This window comes from Scleropages formosus, chromosome 13 (genome assembly GCF_900964775.1).
Source record: "Scleropages formosus chromosome 13, fSclFor1.1, whole genome shotgun sequence".
Taxonomy (NCBI): domain Eukaryota; kingdom Metazoa; phylum Chordata; class Actinopteri; order Osteoglossiformes; family Osteoglossidae; genus Scleropages; species Scleropages formosus.
Genome location: NC_041818.1, coordinates 13,605,590 through 13,622,221, shown reverse-complemented (window position 1 = coordinate 13,622,221; position 16,632 = coordinate 13,605,590). Strand labels below are relative to the sequence as shown.

At 43.9% G+C, this 16,632-nt stretch overlaps 1 protein-coding gene across 1 annotated transcript; it reads right to left on the bottom strand.

Moving 5' to 3' along the window:
- Positions 1-12,600: 12,600 nt before the first annotated feature.
- On the bottom strand, positions 12,601-16,264 carry LOC108928586 (immunoglobulin kappa light chain-like). Its single transcript, XM_018742574.1, has 4 exons — positions 16,219-16,264; positions 13,736-14,089; positions 12,910-13,257; positions 12,601-12,707 (listed from the first exon to the last, which is right to left on the bottom strand). The coding sequence occupies exons 1-4, from the start codon at positions 16,262-16,264 to the stop codon at positions 12,601-12,603; spliced, it is 855 nt and encodes a 284-aa protein (XP_018598090.1).
- Positions 16,265-16,632: the final 368 nt, after the last annotated feature.

Here is a 16,632-nt window from a genome sequence, read left to right as displayed (position 1 = left end):
TGAGTGTGGGTGAGTGACAGTCGCCACCTGCAACAATGGAAAAACAAACAGCAAACCCACAGAAAGCAAGCTTTGCCTCTAAAGAATAATGCAACCCTTTCTGCAGATAAGGGTCAAGATTTAAGTGAATCACTGGAGGGACATTTGATATATTTTAAATAATGCACAATGGAGATGGTCTTGAGGCTTTTTTCAACTGTAATGATGATGCCTGACATATTTTTCTTTCCTACACACCCATTACAAGTGTGTACACAAATGCAGAAATACACACATGCATGCAGTATCACGATACACACATGCGTTTTATACATTTGTAGTATAAATACACACACGTAGGAGTTGCATGATACATACATGCATTTTATACATTTCTATATCTTTGTCCACTGTACTTTTATTTTTTCACTTTGCATTTTTCGTGTATTCTATTTAAGTGTTAAAAGTGAGCCATTTTTTTGTTTAAATGGTAAAGTCTCTTTGAGGGTCATAGGAGCTGATCTGAAAAGGAAAACTCTTCTGAATTGTGGGTAATGTTTTTCTGTGAGACTGAGGAAAAACTGAGCAGACTTGAAAAATCTCCTTACTCTATAACATAATTTACTCTGCCCCCTATTGGCGAATGTATGTATTACAAAAAGCGGGTGCCGATGGTGCGCTGTTACGCAAGGAGGCCACTAGGATTGAAGAGTGTAGCCCAAAGCTGGGGAATCATTACTTGCTGCAGTGAGAAGCAGAAACCCTTAAAACTAGCAAGCCGATAAAACAATACAGTGCACAGAAATAATACAGATAAAATATAAAAATGTCTGCTCAGATTAGTGTGTGAGTGACACAGAAAGAGAGTGTTCCACTGATGTATGGATGAGTGACCCATTGCAAGTAGTGTATCTAGCAGTGTAAGTCACCTTGGTGAAAATGGTGTGTGGGCTGATAACACTATATAGAGTTCATTGGAAGTCGCTTTGGAGTAAAGCATCTGGTAAGTGAATAAATGTAAATACAAATGTAATGTAAAAAAATGGGGGGTGCGGTGGCGCAGTGGGTTTGACCGCAGTCCTGCTCTCCGGTGGGTCTGGGGTTCAAGTCCCGCTTGGGGTGCCTTGCGGCGGACTGGCGTCCCGTCCTGGGTGTATCCTATCCCCCTCCGGCCTTACGCCCTGTGTTGCCGGGTAGGCTCCGGTTCCCCGTGACCCCGTACGGGACAAGCGGTTCTGAAAATGTGTGTGTGTGTGTGTGTGTGTGTGTGTGTGTAAAAAAATGTTTTTTCAACCATGCAGATGACACTTTTCTCCAAAGCACACGCACACTGTCCGAAACCACTCGTCCCGAGCAGGGTCGCGGCAAACCGGGGCCTAACCCAGCAGCACAGAGCACAAGGCTGGAGGGGGAGGGGACACACCCAGGATGGGACGCCAGTCCGTCATAAGGCATCTCAAGCAGGACTCGAACCCCAGACTCAACAGAGGGCAGGACCCGGCCAAGCCCGCTGCACCGCCGCACCCCCCTTCTCTAAAGCAGCTTACACTTATTTACACAGTTGTATAACTGGATGTCTATTTTTTTTTTAGCCGGATCAATTTGGAGGTGAGTATCTTGCTGAAGGGCTCTACAGCTATAGGTGGAGTCAAACCTGAATACTTTGGATTCAAAAGCAGCAGAGCTGTTAGAACTGTGCTACCAGCTGCCCCCAAGTTGCTTTTAGTTTAAGGCACTGACTGGAGCCTTTTTGTATAATGAGCCTTATATGATGGGGTAAAAGTTCCCCCCCATAAGTCATAAGTATAGCTCATAGTTTCAGTGTCCACTAATATTTTCTTTTGAGCTGATGAGATGTAAACTCCATGGCCCCCTATCAAAAATAGATCAGGCCCATTTTCTCTGAGGAACACAGCTGCATATATGACTTTTCTGAAGATTTACTCTGGGGTTCAGTGTGCCGAAACAGCCCATTGCATTGCTCAGATATCTTCCTTATTTTTGTTCTTTATAGCTTAATGGACGTCTTGTTTTGCGAATTGGAAGTTAACTCCACAAAGCGTACTTTGCAGAAGAAAGGGTTAAAAGAACTGAATGCAGGGGCTGGATGTAAAAGAAAGGCCATAAGCGCACTGCGTGGTCTGGGAGTGTGTGTTGTTGATTGTGAAGTGTGTATAGGAGCAGATCTCTGTGGTTTGCCTGCTCAGACTGGTGTGAACTCTTTGAATCAGTCTTCCTGTGTCACCCTAACTGTGCACATGCACATATGATGAGAGTAAAAAAGTAAGAAGGCAATCACTGCTGGTAGAGAGCAATGCTCAACAAAACACTTTCATAAGGAGCACGAAATGTGTGTGATTAATCAGGCAGTGGAACATGTGTGAAGAAACGCTTCTAGCAGACCACAGCCATCTCACTACAACTAGGGGGCATTACCATTTATTGATTTAGCTGATGCTTTTCTCCAAAAGGGTCTTACAGTTTTAATTTACATAACTGTTTACTCATTTACATTTATTCATTTAGCAGACGCTTTTGTCCAAAGCGGCGTACATCTCAGCAAAAGTACAATTTATGCATTACATTGAGAGAAGGAGACATAGCTGCAGACATGAAAGTCTCAAGCAAACCCAGTTTGTTACCCACCACTTGCTGCACCGAGGTTCATCGATCGAGTAGGTGCATAAAACACAGGACAGACAAATCCCGATACACTCCCACCAATTTTTATTTTTTTTTTTAAAATATTATAAGATACACAAATTAACAAGTGCAATACCAGAGTAGTGGCTGAATAAAGGTTGTATCTGGGGATGCTTATGGAATTATTTATACATCTGGGTAATTTTTATAATTTATACATTTTTATCATTTATACATCTGGGTAATTTTTACTGGAGTAATTTTGGAAAAGCACCTTATACTCTGCACCAGGAGGTGGTGTTTGAACCACCCAGTTTATAGATTCACTGCAGGCAGTGGCTACTGATCTCATTCACACACACTTTTCGAGTGGGATCTTTATGTAGTTACCAGTGTAATATGTTCTGGTTTAAAGAATGATGTCAGACAAGCTGCACTTGGAGAGTCATGTGTCTGTATCAATGTCTTTCCATCTGTTGGTGAAATGCATGTTTGTTTTTACTCTGTTGTACATGACCTTGGAGGAAAACGTGTGCTAAATACATAAATGTAAATATAAATGGAACTACGCTTCTAATTTTTTGTGACTCCAATTATTGTTAAATTAACAAATTTACGGAGAAAGCAGTTCAGGTTGGAAAACATACTGAAGGGAACGATACCTGGAAAACAAAACCTGTGGATCATAAATCCATTACCTCATTCACCTCAAGCGCCACCATTCCTGCTACATATTTTCAAAAACGTAGCATTAACGGGATGCCGGTTTGTGCTAGTTTTGCTCTCACTGCAGCTTCGCAGATCAATAGCATTGCCTCTTTCTGTGTGTGAAGAAGTTTTGTATGAATCATGAAGGTTGTAAGCTACTGTGCTAGACAAGCCCAAGGCTGAAAGCACACTATCACCATGGCAACAGAAAACTTATCCTTCCAGATACACTGCACTAAATCCCCTACAACCATCTACCATCTATACACCACAGCAGGGTAACACTCACACACCTGCAAAGTCACTGGTTCATCCGAAACATATCTTTGGACTGTGGTAGGAAACCAGATGGTGATAGTAAATAGTCTATAATCCCAATGATTCTGGGGAGGATCTGAACAACTCTAACTTGGACAAGCGGTTAATGAAATAGACTGTATAGTATATAAATTACGTTTTCTTTACCTTTCCTGCAAAGCACAAGGCAGTAGAAACACGAGTTAGAAATTTTTTTAAAGGACATCACAATGCAGAACAGGTACACAGTATGTTTTATATTACATCAAACTTATCTCACGCAATAATTATAATGTATTACATTTATTCATTTAACTCATTTTCACCGGAGCAACTTAAGGTCAGTATGTTGCTCCCAGGTACTAAGCTGAAGGGGAGATTTGAAGTGGTGACCTTTGGGCCCAAAAGCATCAGATCTAATCACTATACTACTAGTTGTCACCTGGTAAGTACTATGTAGGTCAGTGAAATATCCAATAATAAAAATATCCAATGGACAATTTTTTTTAGTGACAAAAGAGCTTGGCATGACATCCAAATGTGTCACTGAAGTGTTTTGCCTTTTTCTAATTAAAAATATATATTTCTTATCTATGGGGCTGCGGTGGCGCAGAGGGTTTGCTTGGGTCCTGCTTTCCAGTGGGTCTGGGGTTTTAGTCCTGCCTGGGGTGCCCTGCGATGGACTGGTGTCCCATCCTGAGTATGTCCCCTCCCCCTGCAGCCTTGCGCCCTGTGTTGCTGGGTTAGGCCCCGGTTCACCAAGACCCTGCTTGGGATAAGTAGCTTCAGCCACTGTGTGTGTGTGTGTGTGTGTATTTCATATCTGTTCAGCATAACAAAGCCATGATTCCATGGGCTATCAGGCTACAGAGAGGTTTGAACCTGGTGTCATGTGCAAACTTACTATTAAACAGGGTGCAGCATTCAGTAGCACAGCAAGTTGTGCTGTTGTCTCAAAGCCCCTGGGTGGTGGGTTTAATCCCTGCTTAGCCAGTGTGGAGATCGCATGTTCTCTCCGTGTCCTTGTGGGTTTCCTCTAGGTGCTCTGGTTTCCTCCCACAGTCCAAAGACATGCTGTTCAGGCTCACCCATAGTGTGTGAGTGACAGAGAAAGTGTGTTCCACTGATGTATGGATGAGCGATCCATTGTAAGTAGTGTATCTAGCAGTGTAAGTCACCGCGGTGAATAAGGTGTGTGGGCTGATAACACTACATAGAGTTCATTGGAAGTTGCTTTGGAGAAAAGTGTCTGCTAAATGAATAAATGTAAACACCCTGGTCACTGCAGAACCCTCTTATGTGGTTGGTAGAGCAAGACTTGTGATACAAACCCTTTAGCCAGTTATCTGCAAACAAGTACTTCTGCCACCAGTCTTACATTTTGGAGGCTGTACAGCTACCTATTATATTTCTAAAAATTAAAAAAAACAAAAATTCAGATCTAGGTGTCACGCCTCCAGGAACATGTGGATTGGCAACACCTGCGGCTAATTGATGACACCCAGGATATAAGGAGCTCCGTAACAACAACACGATGTGGATTCTTGCAAACGCCCTCCTGGTTTTGCGGTCTCAGCAGTTTCTTATCCAGTGCCTACAATTTCTGTTCTTGATCTCTGACCGTAGCCTGTTTTCCAACCTCAGTGTTTACCTTGCCCTTGCAGTGACGTTCGCGCCTCGAAGACCTTTGCCGCTTCCTGACCTTGATCATGTCCTGCCCTTCGAACCAGGAGAAAAGAATAAAACCAACTCCCACTTGGGTTCGCAACCTGCCTGTCGGTCTCCAGTCCGTCTGTTGCCATGACACTAGGCAAATATATGCATTATCTTTTTGGCATTTAAAACAGATTTAAACCTCAAAATTCTTTTTATTCTCTTAATCTGTTTATTTGTACAGTGCAAAACATTACACCATCTGAAAATGCCTGCTGTTAATCAAATTCCTTCCTTCCCCAGAACCTCTTTTTAGACCAGTTTTTTTTTTTTGTGTTTGATGCACTGACCTAATACAGAAGTTTAAGCTCAATCAATTCATTTTACTAATAAATGGTCAACAAATATATTTGAATATGTGGACTGCATGATGACAAAACTACAAATTACAATCAGTCTCAGTTGAGATACAATAAAGACGTTGTATTGACAAAATAATAGTCCATTTTCCTCAGTCTTTGGGTCAAAGTGATCTTGAGTCCATATTTCACTCACTCACTCACTCATTTTGGAGTCACCAATCCATCTGAAATGCATGTCTTTGGATTGCTGGAGGAACACAAGAACAATCAAGCTCTACACAGACAGAGCCGAGACTAGATTTAAACCAACACGATACTCAACATGATAATAATTCAGCATGCACATATTCACACCTAATAATTCATCACAACCCCACAGATTCATAATACAGACTTTTATATATTAAAAATGGTTTGATTTGCAACAATGCATTTATTTTTCAGTTAAAACTACATTTGTTCAATCCATTTTTAACTTTCTTTCCGTCATTTTCCCCTTATTATGAAGCATTTATCCATAATAAAGACTGTATGTTGAACAGAGAGCAGGAAATTCACTGCCAGTCACTGTACTTCACATCTGAGTACACACTGTCTTGCTTGAGCTCTTTCTTTTTTCTTTCATATCGAGATTTCTTGTCACCAAAATCCAAGGCAGCATAATTAATCATTTCTGCATCATAACTCTGTGGATGAAAAATAAGCTTTGCATGAGCACAAATGTCTCATGTTCAAATGAAATGAAGTTACTTTTAAAGAATTGTGTAGAAATATAAAAAGTATGCAGTTACATAAATGTGAGTTCTCAAGTGCTAATTTTGAACAAGTTTGGTTTCAGAAATTTAGAAGTAAATTGACAGAATTTTGTAAAATAGCTCTACTTTATTAACATCTGTCCACTTTTGTCCAGTGTAACTTACTGTCAAACTGCTTCACATTTATTAATTTTGCTGATGGTTTTCTCCATGGCAACTTACAATGTTAAGCTACCTACAATTTTTCATCCGTTTATACAGGTAGTTAATTTTTACTGGAACAATATAGGGTACGTATGGTGGAAAGAATCAAACTTACTCCGCTTAAGAATCACATGTCTGCAAGTTCTCTCTTTCTTCTAATGTAATATAATAAATGTCAATGTAAGTACTTTAATCAAAGGTACTATAGCAGCAAGCAGGATTCAACACTGGAACCTTTGGTTCACTATCTGCTATATTACCAGATGCCCTGAACTTTAAATTTACTTACAAATTTATATAGTGTTCTTACTGCTTCAGTCCAGGGTGAGCACCTTGATCAAGGACTCCACAGCAGGGTTGGAATTTCAACCTCAAACCTTCAGAATACAGTGAAAACCCTAACCAACACATTAATTGTTACCCCAGAAAGTTTAGGCAGAAGGGTCTGGCCTCTCTTTCTACATTTTTGAGATATTTCTTGTATGGCTTCTTGACATTCCTAAGCAACATGACTGAAATTCAACAGCATGCATACAGAATCACGCACATTCACAAATTAAATTTCCGTTTCTTAAAAATATCCATTTAGATCTGGCTAATTAAACTATCCATCCATCCATCCATCTTCCTCCGCTTATCCGGGGCCGGGTCGCGGGGGCAGCAGTCCGAGCAGAGTACTCCAGACCTCCCTCTCCCCGCACACCTCCTCCAGTTCCTCTGGGGGAACCCCAAGGCGTTCCCAGGCCAGCCGGGAGACATAGTCTCTCCAACGTGTCCTGGGTCTGCCCCGAGGCCTCCTCCCAGTGGGACAAGCCCGGAGCACCTCCCCAGGGAGGCGTCCAGGAGGCATCCGGAACAGATGCCCGAGCCACCTCAACTGGCTCCTCTCGATGCGGAGGAGCAGCGGCTCTACTCCGAGCTCCTCCCGGGTGACTGAGCTCCTCACCCTATCCCTAAGGGTGCGCCCAGCCACTCTGCGGAGGAAACTCATTTCTGCCGCTTGTATCCGCGATCTCATTCTTTCGGTCATGATCCAGAGTTCATGACCATAGGTGAGGGTAGGAACGTAGATCGACCGGTAAATTGAGAGCTTCGCCTTACGACTCAGCTCCCTCTTCACCACAACAGACCGGTACAATGACCGCATTACTGCAGACGCCGCACCGATCCGTCTGTCGACCTGCCGCTCCATTTTTCCCTCACTCGTGAACAAGACCCCAAGATACTTAAACTCCTCCACTTGAGGGAGCAACTCCCCCCTAACCCGGAGGGAGCAATCCACCTTTTTCCGACTGAGAACCATGGCCTCGGATTTGGAGGTGCTGATTCTCATCCCCGCCGCTTCGCACTCGGCTGCAAACCTCCCCAGTGCACGCTGCAAGTCTTGACTTGATGAAGCCAACAGGACCACATCGTCCGCAAAAAGCAGAGACGAGATCTCGCGGCCACCAAAACAGACACCCTCCGTTCCCTGACTGCGCCTAGAAATTCTGTCCATAAAAATAATGAACAGAATCGGTGACAAAGGGCAGCCCTGGCGGAGTCCAACATGCACCGGGAACAGGTCTGACTTACTGCCGGCAATGCGAACCAAGCTCCTGCTCCGGTCATACAGGGAACGAACAGCCCGTAGCAACGAGCCCCGAACCCCATAATCCCGAAGCACCCCCCACAGGATGCCACGAGGGACACGGTCGAATGCCTTCTCCAGGTCCACAAAACACATATGGACTGGTTGGGCAAACTCCCACGAACCCTCCAACACCCTAGTGAGGGTATAGAGCTGGTCCAGTGTTCCACGGCCAGGGCGAAAACCGCATTGCTCCTCCTGAATCCGAGGTTCGACTATCGGTCGGATTCTCCTTTCCAGTACCCTGGCATAGACTTTCCCAGGGAGGCTAAGGAGTGTGATCCCCCTGTAGTTGGAACACAATCTCCGGTCCCCCTTCTTAAAAAGAGGGACCACCACCCCGGTCTGCCAGTCCAGAGGCACCGTTCCCGAACTCCACGCGATGCTGCAGAGGCGTGTCAGCCAAGACAGCCCCACAACATCCAGAGACTTGAGAAACTCGGGGCGGATCTCATCCACCCCCGGAGCCTTGCCACCGAGGAGTTTTTTGACTACCTCAGCAACTTCAGCCAGGGTAATGGACGAGTCCCCCTTCCGAGTCCCCAGCCTCAGCTTCCTCTACGGAAGGCGTGTCGGAGGGATTGAGGAGATCCTCAAAGTACTCCTTCCACCGCCCGAGAACATCCTCAGCTGAGGTCAGCAGCGCACCACTTCCACTGTAAACAGTGTTCGTGGAACACCGCTTCCCCCCTCTGAGTCGCCGGACGGTTTGCCAGAATCTCTTTGAGGCCGACCGAAAGTCTTCCTCCATGGCCTCACCGAACTCCTCCCAAGCCCGAGTTTTTGCCGCGGCGACTGCCAGAGCCGCGCTCCGTTTGGCCCGTCGGTACCCGTCAGCTGCTTCAGGAGTCCCATGAGCCAGCCAGGCCCGATAGAACTCCTTCTTCAGCTTGACGGCATCCCTTACTTCCGGTGTCCACCACCGTGTTCGGGGATTGCCGCCGCGACAGGCACCGGAGACCTTATGGCCGCAGCTCCGAACAGCCGCACCGACAATGGAGGAGCGGAACATAGTCCATTCAGACTCAATGTCCCCCACCTCCCTCGGGACCTGGTTGAAGCTCTGTCGGAGGTGGGAGTTGAAGACCTCTCTGACAGGGGCCTCCGCCAAACGTTCCCAACAGACCCTCACTATGCGTTTGGGCCTGCCAGGTCTGTCCAGCTTTTTCCCCCGCCATCGAATCCAACTCACCACCAGGTGGTGATCAGTTGACAGCTCAGCCCCTCTCTTCACCCGAGTGTCCAAGACATATGGCCGAAGGTCAGAAGAAACGACTACAAAGTCGATCATCGACCTCCGACCTAGGGTGTCCTGGTGCCAAGTGCACTGGTGGACACCCTTATGCATGAACATGGTGTTCGTTATGGATAAACCGCGACTAGCACAGAAATCCAATAACAACTCACCGCTCGGGTTCAGATCAGGGAGGCCGTTCCTCCCAATCACGCCCCTCCAGGTATCACTGTCGCTGCCCACGTGGGCGTTAAAGTCCCCCAGTAGAACGACAGAGTCCCCAGTGGGAGCGCTTTCCAGCACGCCCCCCAGGGACTCTAAAAAGGCCGGGTACTCTACACTGCCGCTAGGCGCATAAGCACAAACGACAGTGAGAGACCGTTCCCTGACCCGAAGGCGTAGGGAGATGACCCTCTCATTCACCGGGGTAGACTCCAACACATGGCGGCTGAACTGGGGGGCTATTAATAAGCCCACACCAGCCCGCCGCCTCTCACCTTGGGCAACGCCAGAATAGTGGAGAGTCCACCCTCGATCGAGTAGAGTGGTTCCAGAACCCAAGCTGTGAGTGGAAGTGAGCCCGACTATATCTAGACGGTATCTCTCAACTTCCCGCACCAGCTCAGGCTCCTTCCCCGCCAGTGAGGTGACATTCCAAGTCCCAAAAACCAGAGTTGGCGCCCGAGGTTCGGGTCGGCCGGGCACTCGGCCCCGACCACCGCCCAAATCACAACGCACCGGCCCCTTATGGTTTCTCCGGCAGGTGGTGAGCCCACCGAAGAGCGGCTCCACGTTGTGGCTTCGGGCTGAGCCCGGCCAGGCCCCGTGGGCATAGACCTGGCCACCAGGCGCTCGCATGCGAGCCCCCCCCCCAGGCCTGGCTCCAGGGTGGGGCCCCGGTGACCCCATACCGGGCGGGGTAAACGGACGCCTTGATTTTTTTGTCATAAGGGGTTTTTGAACCGCGCTTTGTCTCGTCTGTCATCCAGGACCTGTCTGCCATGGGAGACCCTACCAGGGGCATGTAGCCCCAGACAACATAGCTCCTGGACTCATTCAGGCACTCAAACCCCTCCACCACGATAAGGTGGCGGTTCACGGAGGAGTAATTAAACTATTGATGTTATTTTTCTGAATCCCAGTTGAAAGCCAACACTGAAGCCAACTTCAGAAAGTTGAATACAGGTACACATCTTTTCAGTACTTAACTTTGAACTGAAAAATGCGTCTTACTTTGTACGTTAGGCTTAACACAAAATATATGAAAACATCAGAGTCTGAAGGCAGTTTCTGGGGAGTCTGGATAACTTTGAGAAAAAATACTCTGATCTGAAATTTGCCTGAAGTGTCTAAGAAAATATTCTTCCACTAAGTATTATCAGTAATTTTCACACAATATATTAGGTTTCTTTTATATTTTTAGCTGTCTGCCAGTTGTCAGAACCCTCTGTATATGATGTTTATGATGTTTTGTTAAATTAATTAAATGTCCTTGACTGAGATCTAAACAGAATTCATCACACAATTCAGTATTAAGTTGCACTGGGTGGGGACTAAAGGTAAACCTAGGGCAGCTGGTAGCAGAGTGGTTGGAGGTGCTGCCTTTGCACCACAAGGTTGCAGGTTTAAGCCTCACCTCCAGCTGCAATACCCTTGAGCAAGGTACTTACCCTAAACTGCTCCAGTAAAAGCTGGCCAGCAGTATGAATGGGTGAATAATTATAAGTACCTCAACACTGTAAGTTGCTCTGGAGTAAAGCATCAGCTAAATGATCAAATATAAAGCAGAGCACCTTAACTCCATATCACCTAATGCTGCATGTGTAACATACACAGCAGCTACCTAGACACCTTGCAGAGTATGCATTCTTCTAATATTCCCGCTTCTCTTTTCTTGTACAGTAAAGGTCACAGAATACTGCATGAAAGCACTAACACTGACTGTAAGTGTAGCACGTGGCTTATTATAGCGCTTTCATCAGTCTACAGGAGGTTTTCTTGTGGGCACAAGGTACAAGTAGCTTTAAGTGACATGTCAAGATGTACAGCGGTATCAAGATCTCTTATCATAGAAATAAGAAAAGAATAACTACACAATAACATTGACATACAATACTTTTTACACAGCAATATTACAATAACCAGTCATAACCAATATAATTCTAATGAGGGACAGATTCCCAACCTGGACGATTTTATGAATAGATGCTGTGGAGTGGTTAAATGCTTGTTAAAAGAAAATCTTTTTTAATTTTCCGTGCAATTTTTTTACACGTAGCAAGCCGTCAGTTTTTCCCCAAGTGAGCAAAAAATGTCACTGACGGTAAAATGTAAACTGAATTAAGCTCAATATTATCGTGTAAACAATGAATAGAGCTTGTTGTACAACTTAAACGTGCCAAACAGCAGTTCTATATAATTGTTTCACAGTGCTTGTGTCCATGAATAAGATTTCACAGCTATAAAACACGAAACTTGATAGCAGTGACAGCCTATGGAATGCTTCCAGTTAGTGTTTTCATATAGGTATGTCAACCACTGTGAAAAATGTAAGTAAATTTAAGTGATAACACTATTGCTGCATACTCATCACTTGGTTTTTCTCACTGAGACTGAGGTTTTTACCACGTACATGAATTCTGGACTCATCTTTCCCGGAACCGCTGGGAAGGCCTTGCTGACAGATACAGGCTGTTTGATCACATGGAAATAAATTATGAAAATGATTAGTGAAAGGTGAGAGCATATTACAATGCTAAGCAAACCATATCAGACCAGTTTACTTTCAACTTGTACCAAGCAACTAAAAAAATCTATTTGTATTGCTGTTCCAATAAAAATATAGATAAATAAACAGCCTTGTTTGACAGGATTGCTATTAGCACTGTTTTAATGTTTAAATTAAATGTTAAAATTTTATATTACCTAGAAATATTACTTGTGCAGAAGAGGAAATTATAGATCTGTCCCCCCAGAGAGCAGTTTTCAGAACAGTCAAAATGTGAATGTGTTGAATGTATAATTTGAATGTGTGAAGCAATGAAAATGTCTGTTAAACATTTAAAAATTTGTGATATACTTATTTTTGCAATGAAATACCCCTTTTTCTCCAAATTCAACACAAAGAAAAAGTTTCTAACCTCTACAATTCTTATTCCTGGTACAAAGCAGCACAGCAATGAAAATCACACAGAAACCCAATGACACTGCCTGAACAAGGATCAGAGGATCCACTGAATGATCTAAAAGACAATGGCAAACATTTATTAACATTGCAATGTTGCAACAAGATATCCATGATCTCTCCATGTATGTATAGTTACTTCATATTTAAATAAATGAACTCAATGCACAACATTATACTCAAACTACTCAATGTAATCTTGATCTTCACTTAATGTTCAGCAAAAATTAAACTTGTAAAAATTTAATGTTGAAACCTACCGTTAAATTCCAGCTGTGTCCCATTTCCAAACAGTATGTCCCCACATGTGACCACAGCACAGTAATAAATCCCAGCATCAGAGCGGCTGAGGTTCCTCTTGGGGAGGCTGTAGACACAGCTGTGTGTATGAGACCCAGCCTCAGGGCTCTTCTCACACTCATCACTCCTGTTTCCATGGGTGTAAATGAGTCCCGGAAGGGATTCTCCCGAGCCGTGTCTGAACCAGTAAACACTGTGTTCTCCTGCACAGGTCTCACTGTCTACTGTACACTGCAGAGTCACCGAGTCTCCTGGATGCACTGGGTCTGACACAGGCTGCTCCACCACAGTCATGCTGTTGGGCTGCTGTTTGTTGGGACCTGAAAAATCAACTGTTTTTCATGTTCGGGAGTAATTCATTTAAGGAATTAAAAAACAGAATGTATTCAAAAACTTTTTAAACCATTAGAACACTGCGGCAAGGAGAGGTATACCCTAATAAATAATGTATATTGAAATATTAATGAGAGAATGCAAATTGTCAAATGGTCCATACACTGGGAACAACCACACACATTTTCAGAACCGCTTGTCCCATACGGGGTCGCGGGGAACCGGAGCCTAACCCGGCAAGACAGGGCGTAAGGCCGAAGGGGGAGGGGACACACCCAGGACGGGACGCCAGTCCATCGCAAGGCACCCCAAGCGGGACTCGAACCTCAGACCCACTGGAGAGCAGGACTCAGTCCAACCCACTGCACCACTGCGCACCCTGGGAACAACCAAAAATTTATAATTTGAAACACAATTATCAAAAATAAAAAAAAAAAAAACAACAAAGTTTATTACCCTTTATTACCAAATAGGTTCCAGCTCCAAACACAATTGAGTAATCTTTCCTCATTCCACAATAATACATTGCAGAGTCTGATGATTCTATGTTTGATATAGTTAAATGGTTGAGTCCCACACCTGTCTTTACTTGAAAGCGTGTAGAGTTAAAGTTATTGTAAAACATAGCATCTGAAGAAAACTTAAGAGATGTTGCTATGAGAAGAGGTATCTGGCCAACATTTAGTTTTAACCAAAATGTGTATTCCATGTCATCATTCGGACAGAAACACTGCAGTGTCACTCTTTCCCCAACGCGAACCGCCAACACTGGATGTGGCTGAACAACATCATCACCTTGTGTCACATCTAAAACATGCAAAACACAAAGACAGCAATTATTCAAATGCATGTATTAAACTCATTGATAGTGCAAGAGCATGAAAATGTGAAACGCTCCTACCTGTTCCAGGACTGAACTGTGTTTCGAAAATGTGAATGTTTATTAAGCCTAAAAATAGTACAACTTTTCAGCGATACTTACACATTTCAATAAAAAAGGCAAGGATCATACAGAATCTGATCATTCTGTTGAGAAGATCTTGTTCTTATCAGAAACTTTACAGTGAATCTGAACTGTGTCATGTCAAGAGTTTTAGAAGAGCACATGAGAAGAGAAAGGAAAAAAGGGGTGGCTAAGGACATAGGGTTACTTGATTGGCTGAATGAAAGTTAAAAACAAAAAATTTTCCATTTAGTTGTTCCACTTAAGGATTGATGGACCTTGTACTTGAAATTCTGTTGTCAAATTTGAGCTTTCTGTGAAATAGCTAGTTTTCTATTGACAAGTGACAGTATAGCATCTGTACTGTTGCTGTAGCTAAAAAATTAAAACGTGGAGAATCTAACCTAACCCCCCCACTGGTGCCTATACATGTCTCTATGAAAAACCCACCCAACATGAAAGAACCAATTTCGTATGAAAATAATGTGACTTTAAGGAAATACTGAATATGACCTCTGAAATTGTCATCAGTTATACAGTTCACATGTGCTGCTGCCATAGAGAGCACCATCATCAGTGCAACAATTTCTTAGAAACCAAGTACCTAGTGTAACATATCCATTTTTGTTCTCAGTGTCAGCACGTAACCGGCAAAGTTACCCATTTCAAAAGCAATTTTAGGCCCTATACAAAAATAAAACAATAAAGAACATTACAAAGAAGACTATATAGAATAAGTATAGTTCAGTTATTAAATTATTCCACAGTCAATTGTAGAAAGTTTGAACAGCAAAATCCGAAAACTGATATTTCATTAAAATTTTAATTTAAGTATTTGTTGTGAAACCAACAGCTGCTGATATCGTTCAGCTAACTTCTTAGGCAATGCAAGGTTTTCCATTAGCAATATCTCATAATTCCACTAGTGACCACACTGTTATCCATTGAGAAACTCTGTAATGAGCAAATCATAGATGAATAAGTAATATGTCATGTTCCACATTACCCTAACCCTAAAGATGTTTCTTCTTAGGGTGGAGATTGTTACAAGCTCAGTAAATGGCTTACTGAAGTATGCTGTACAGTAAGGGAGTAATGAAGACCACAGAAAATGTTCACTTTCTACTGCAACATCCTCTTTCATGTACTCCCACTCACATCTTGTTTATGTAAGCCCACTTGTAAGTGCAAAAACATCATACGGCTGTATTGTTACAATGAGACCGTCTATGGTTTTGGTCACAGAAAGACATGCTTACCTACTCATTACTAAATATTATAGATATAACACACACACACACACACACACACACACTGTCCAAACCACTTGTCCCATACGGGATCGCAGGAGGCCGGAGCCTAACCCAGCAACACAGGGCGTAAGGCTGGAGGGGGAGGGGACACACCCAGGACGGGACACCAGTCCATCGCAAGGCACACCAAGCGGGACTCGAATCCCGGACCCACCGGAGAGCAGGACCCGGTCCAACCCACTGCACCACCACATCCCCCTCATAGATATCGCCATTAACCTTTATTTAGCTGACACTTCTGTCCAAGGTAACTAATTTTAGATAGCTTTACAGAAAGTTATATCATTTTAAGGAGTGTGGTGGTGCAGCGGGTTTGGCCTGTGCCTGCTCTCTGGTGGGTCTGGGGTTCAAGTCCTGCTTGGGGTGCCTTGTGATGGACTGGTGTCCCATCCTGGGTGTGTCCCCTCTCACTCTTATGCCCTGTGTTGCCGGGTTAGTCTCTGGCTTGCCGCACCCCCACTTGGGACAAGCGGTTTCAGAGAGTGTGTGTATGTATGTATGTATATAATTTTACACAGCAGCGTATTTTACTAGAGCAGTTTAGGGTAAGTAGCATCCTCAAGAGGAAAATGATGGCACAGCTCCTGAGCTGCTCATTTGACATGGGTTTAAGTCGCCCTCAAGGTCTGTGGAGTTTGCATGTTACCCCTACTTATTGCCAATTAAGAGTAGCACCTAACCCTCAGAGTTAACCTTGTGGGTGGTGATCTCACAAAGCAACTCCATGTAGTCTTTTTGAGCAGAGCATGGCCAGACTTCTTGTGCCACCAAACTACCAGGCTCTTGTCACTGAATGAATGGATCCGTGGTTAGCTGTGTGTGTAATTTGTTAAATCAAATTTTGGTGAGGAATTCTTGTTACTACTTTAAGATATCATGTGAGTATATCATTTGTGTCCCCTTTTTGTCTGGCCCCTCATCTTTGGCCAATTCACCAGCACAGACAACATAGCTCTCAGGATCCCAGGGGTGCTCTAGCCTCTCCATCAAGGCAAGGGTGTGATCCTTAGAGGGGTATTTCATAGATTATATAATAAAATATTCTTCAAATATATGTGTGGCTGACAACATTTGTTCTACATTTTAAAACATTT

Bases quoted from the DNA above. Each gene is read 5' to 3' on its own strand.
- LOC108928586 (XM_018742574.1), bottom strand. From the start codon at position 16,264: ATGGAGTTGCTTTGTGAGATCACCACCCACAAGGTTAACTCTGAGG. The intron at 14,090-16,218 runs GTTAGGTGCTAC...TGCATGTTTTAG, and splicing joins CCACAAGGTTAACTCTGAGG to ATGTGACACAAGGTGATGAT. The intron at 13,258-13,735 runs ATAAACTTTGTT...GTCCCAACAAAC, and splicing joins CTATTTGGTAATAAAGGGTA to AGCAGCCCAACAGCATGACT.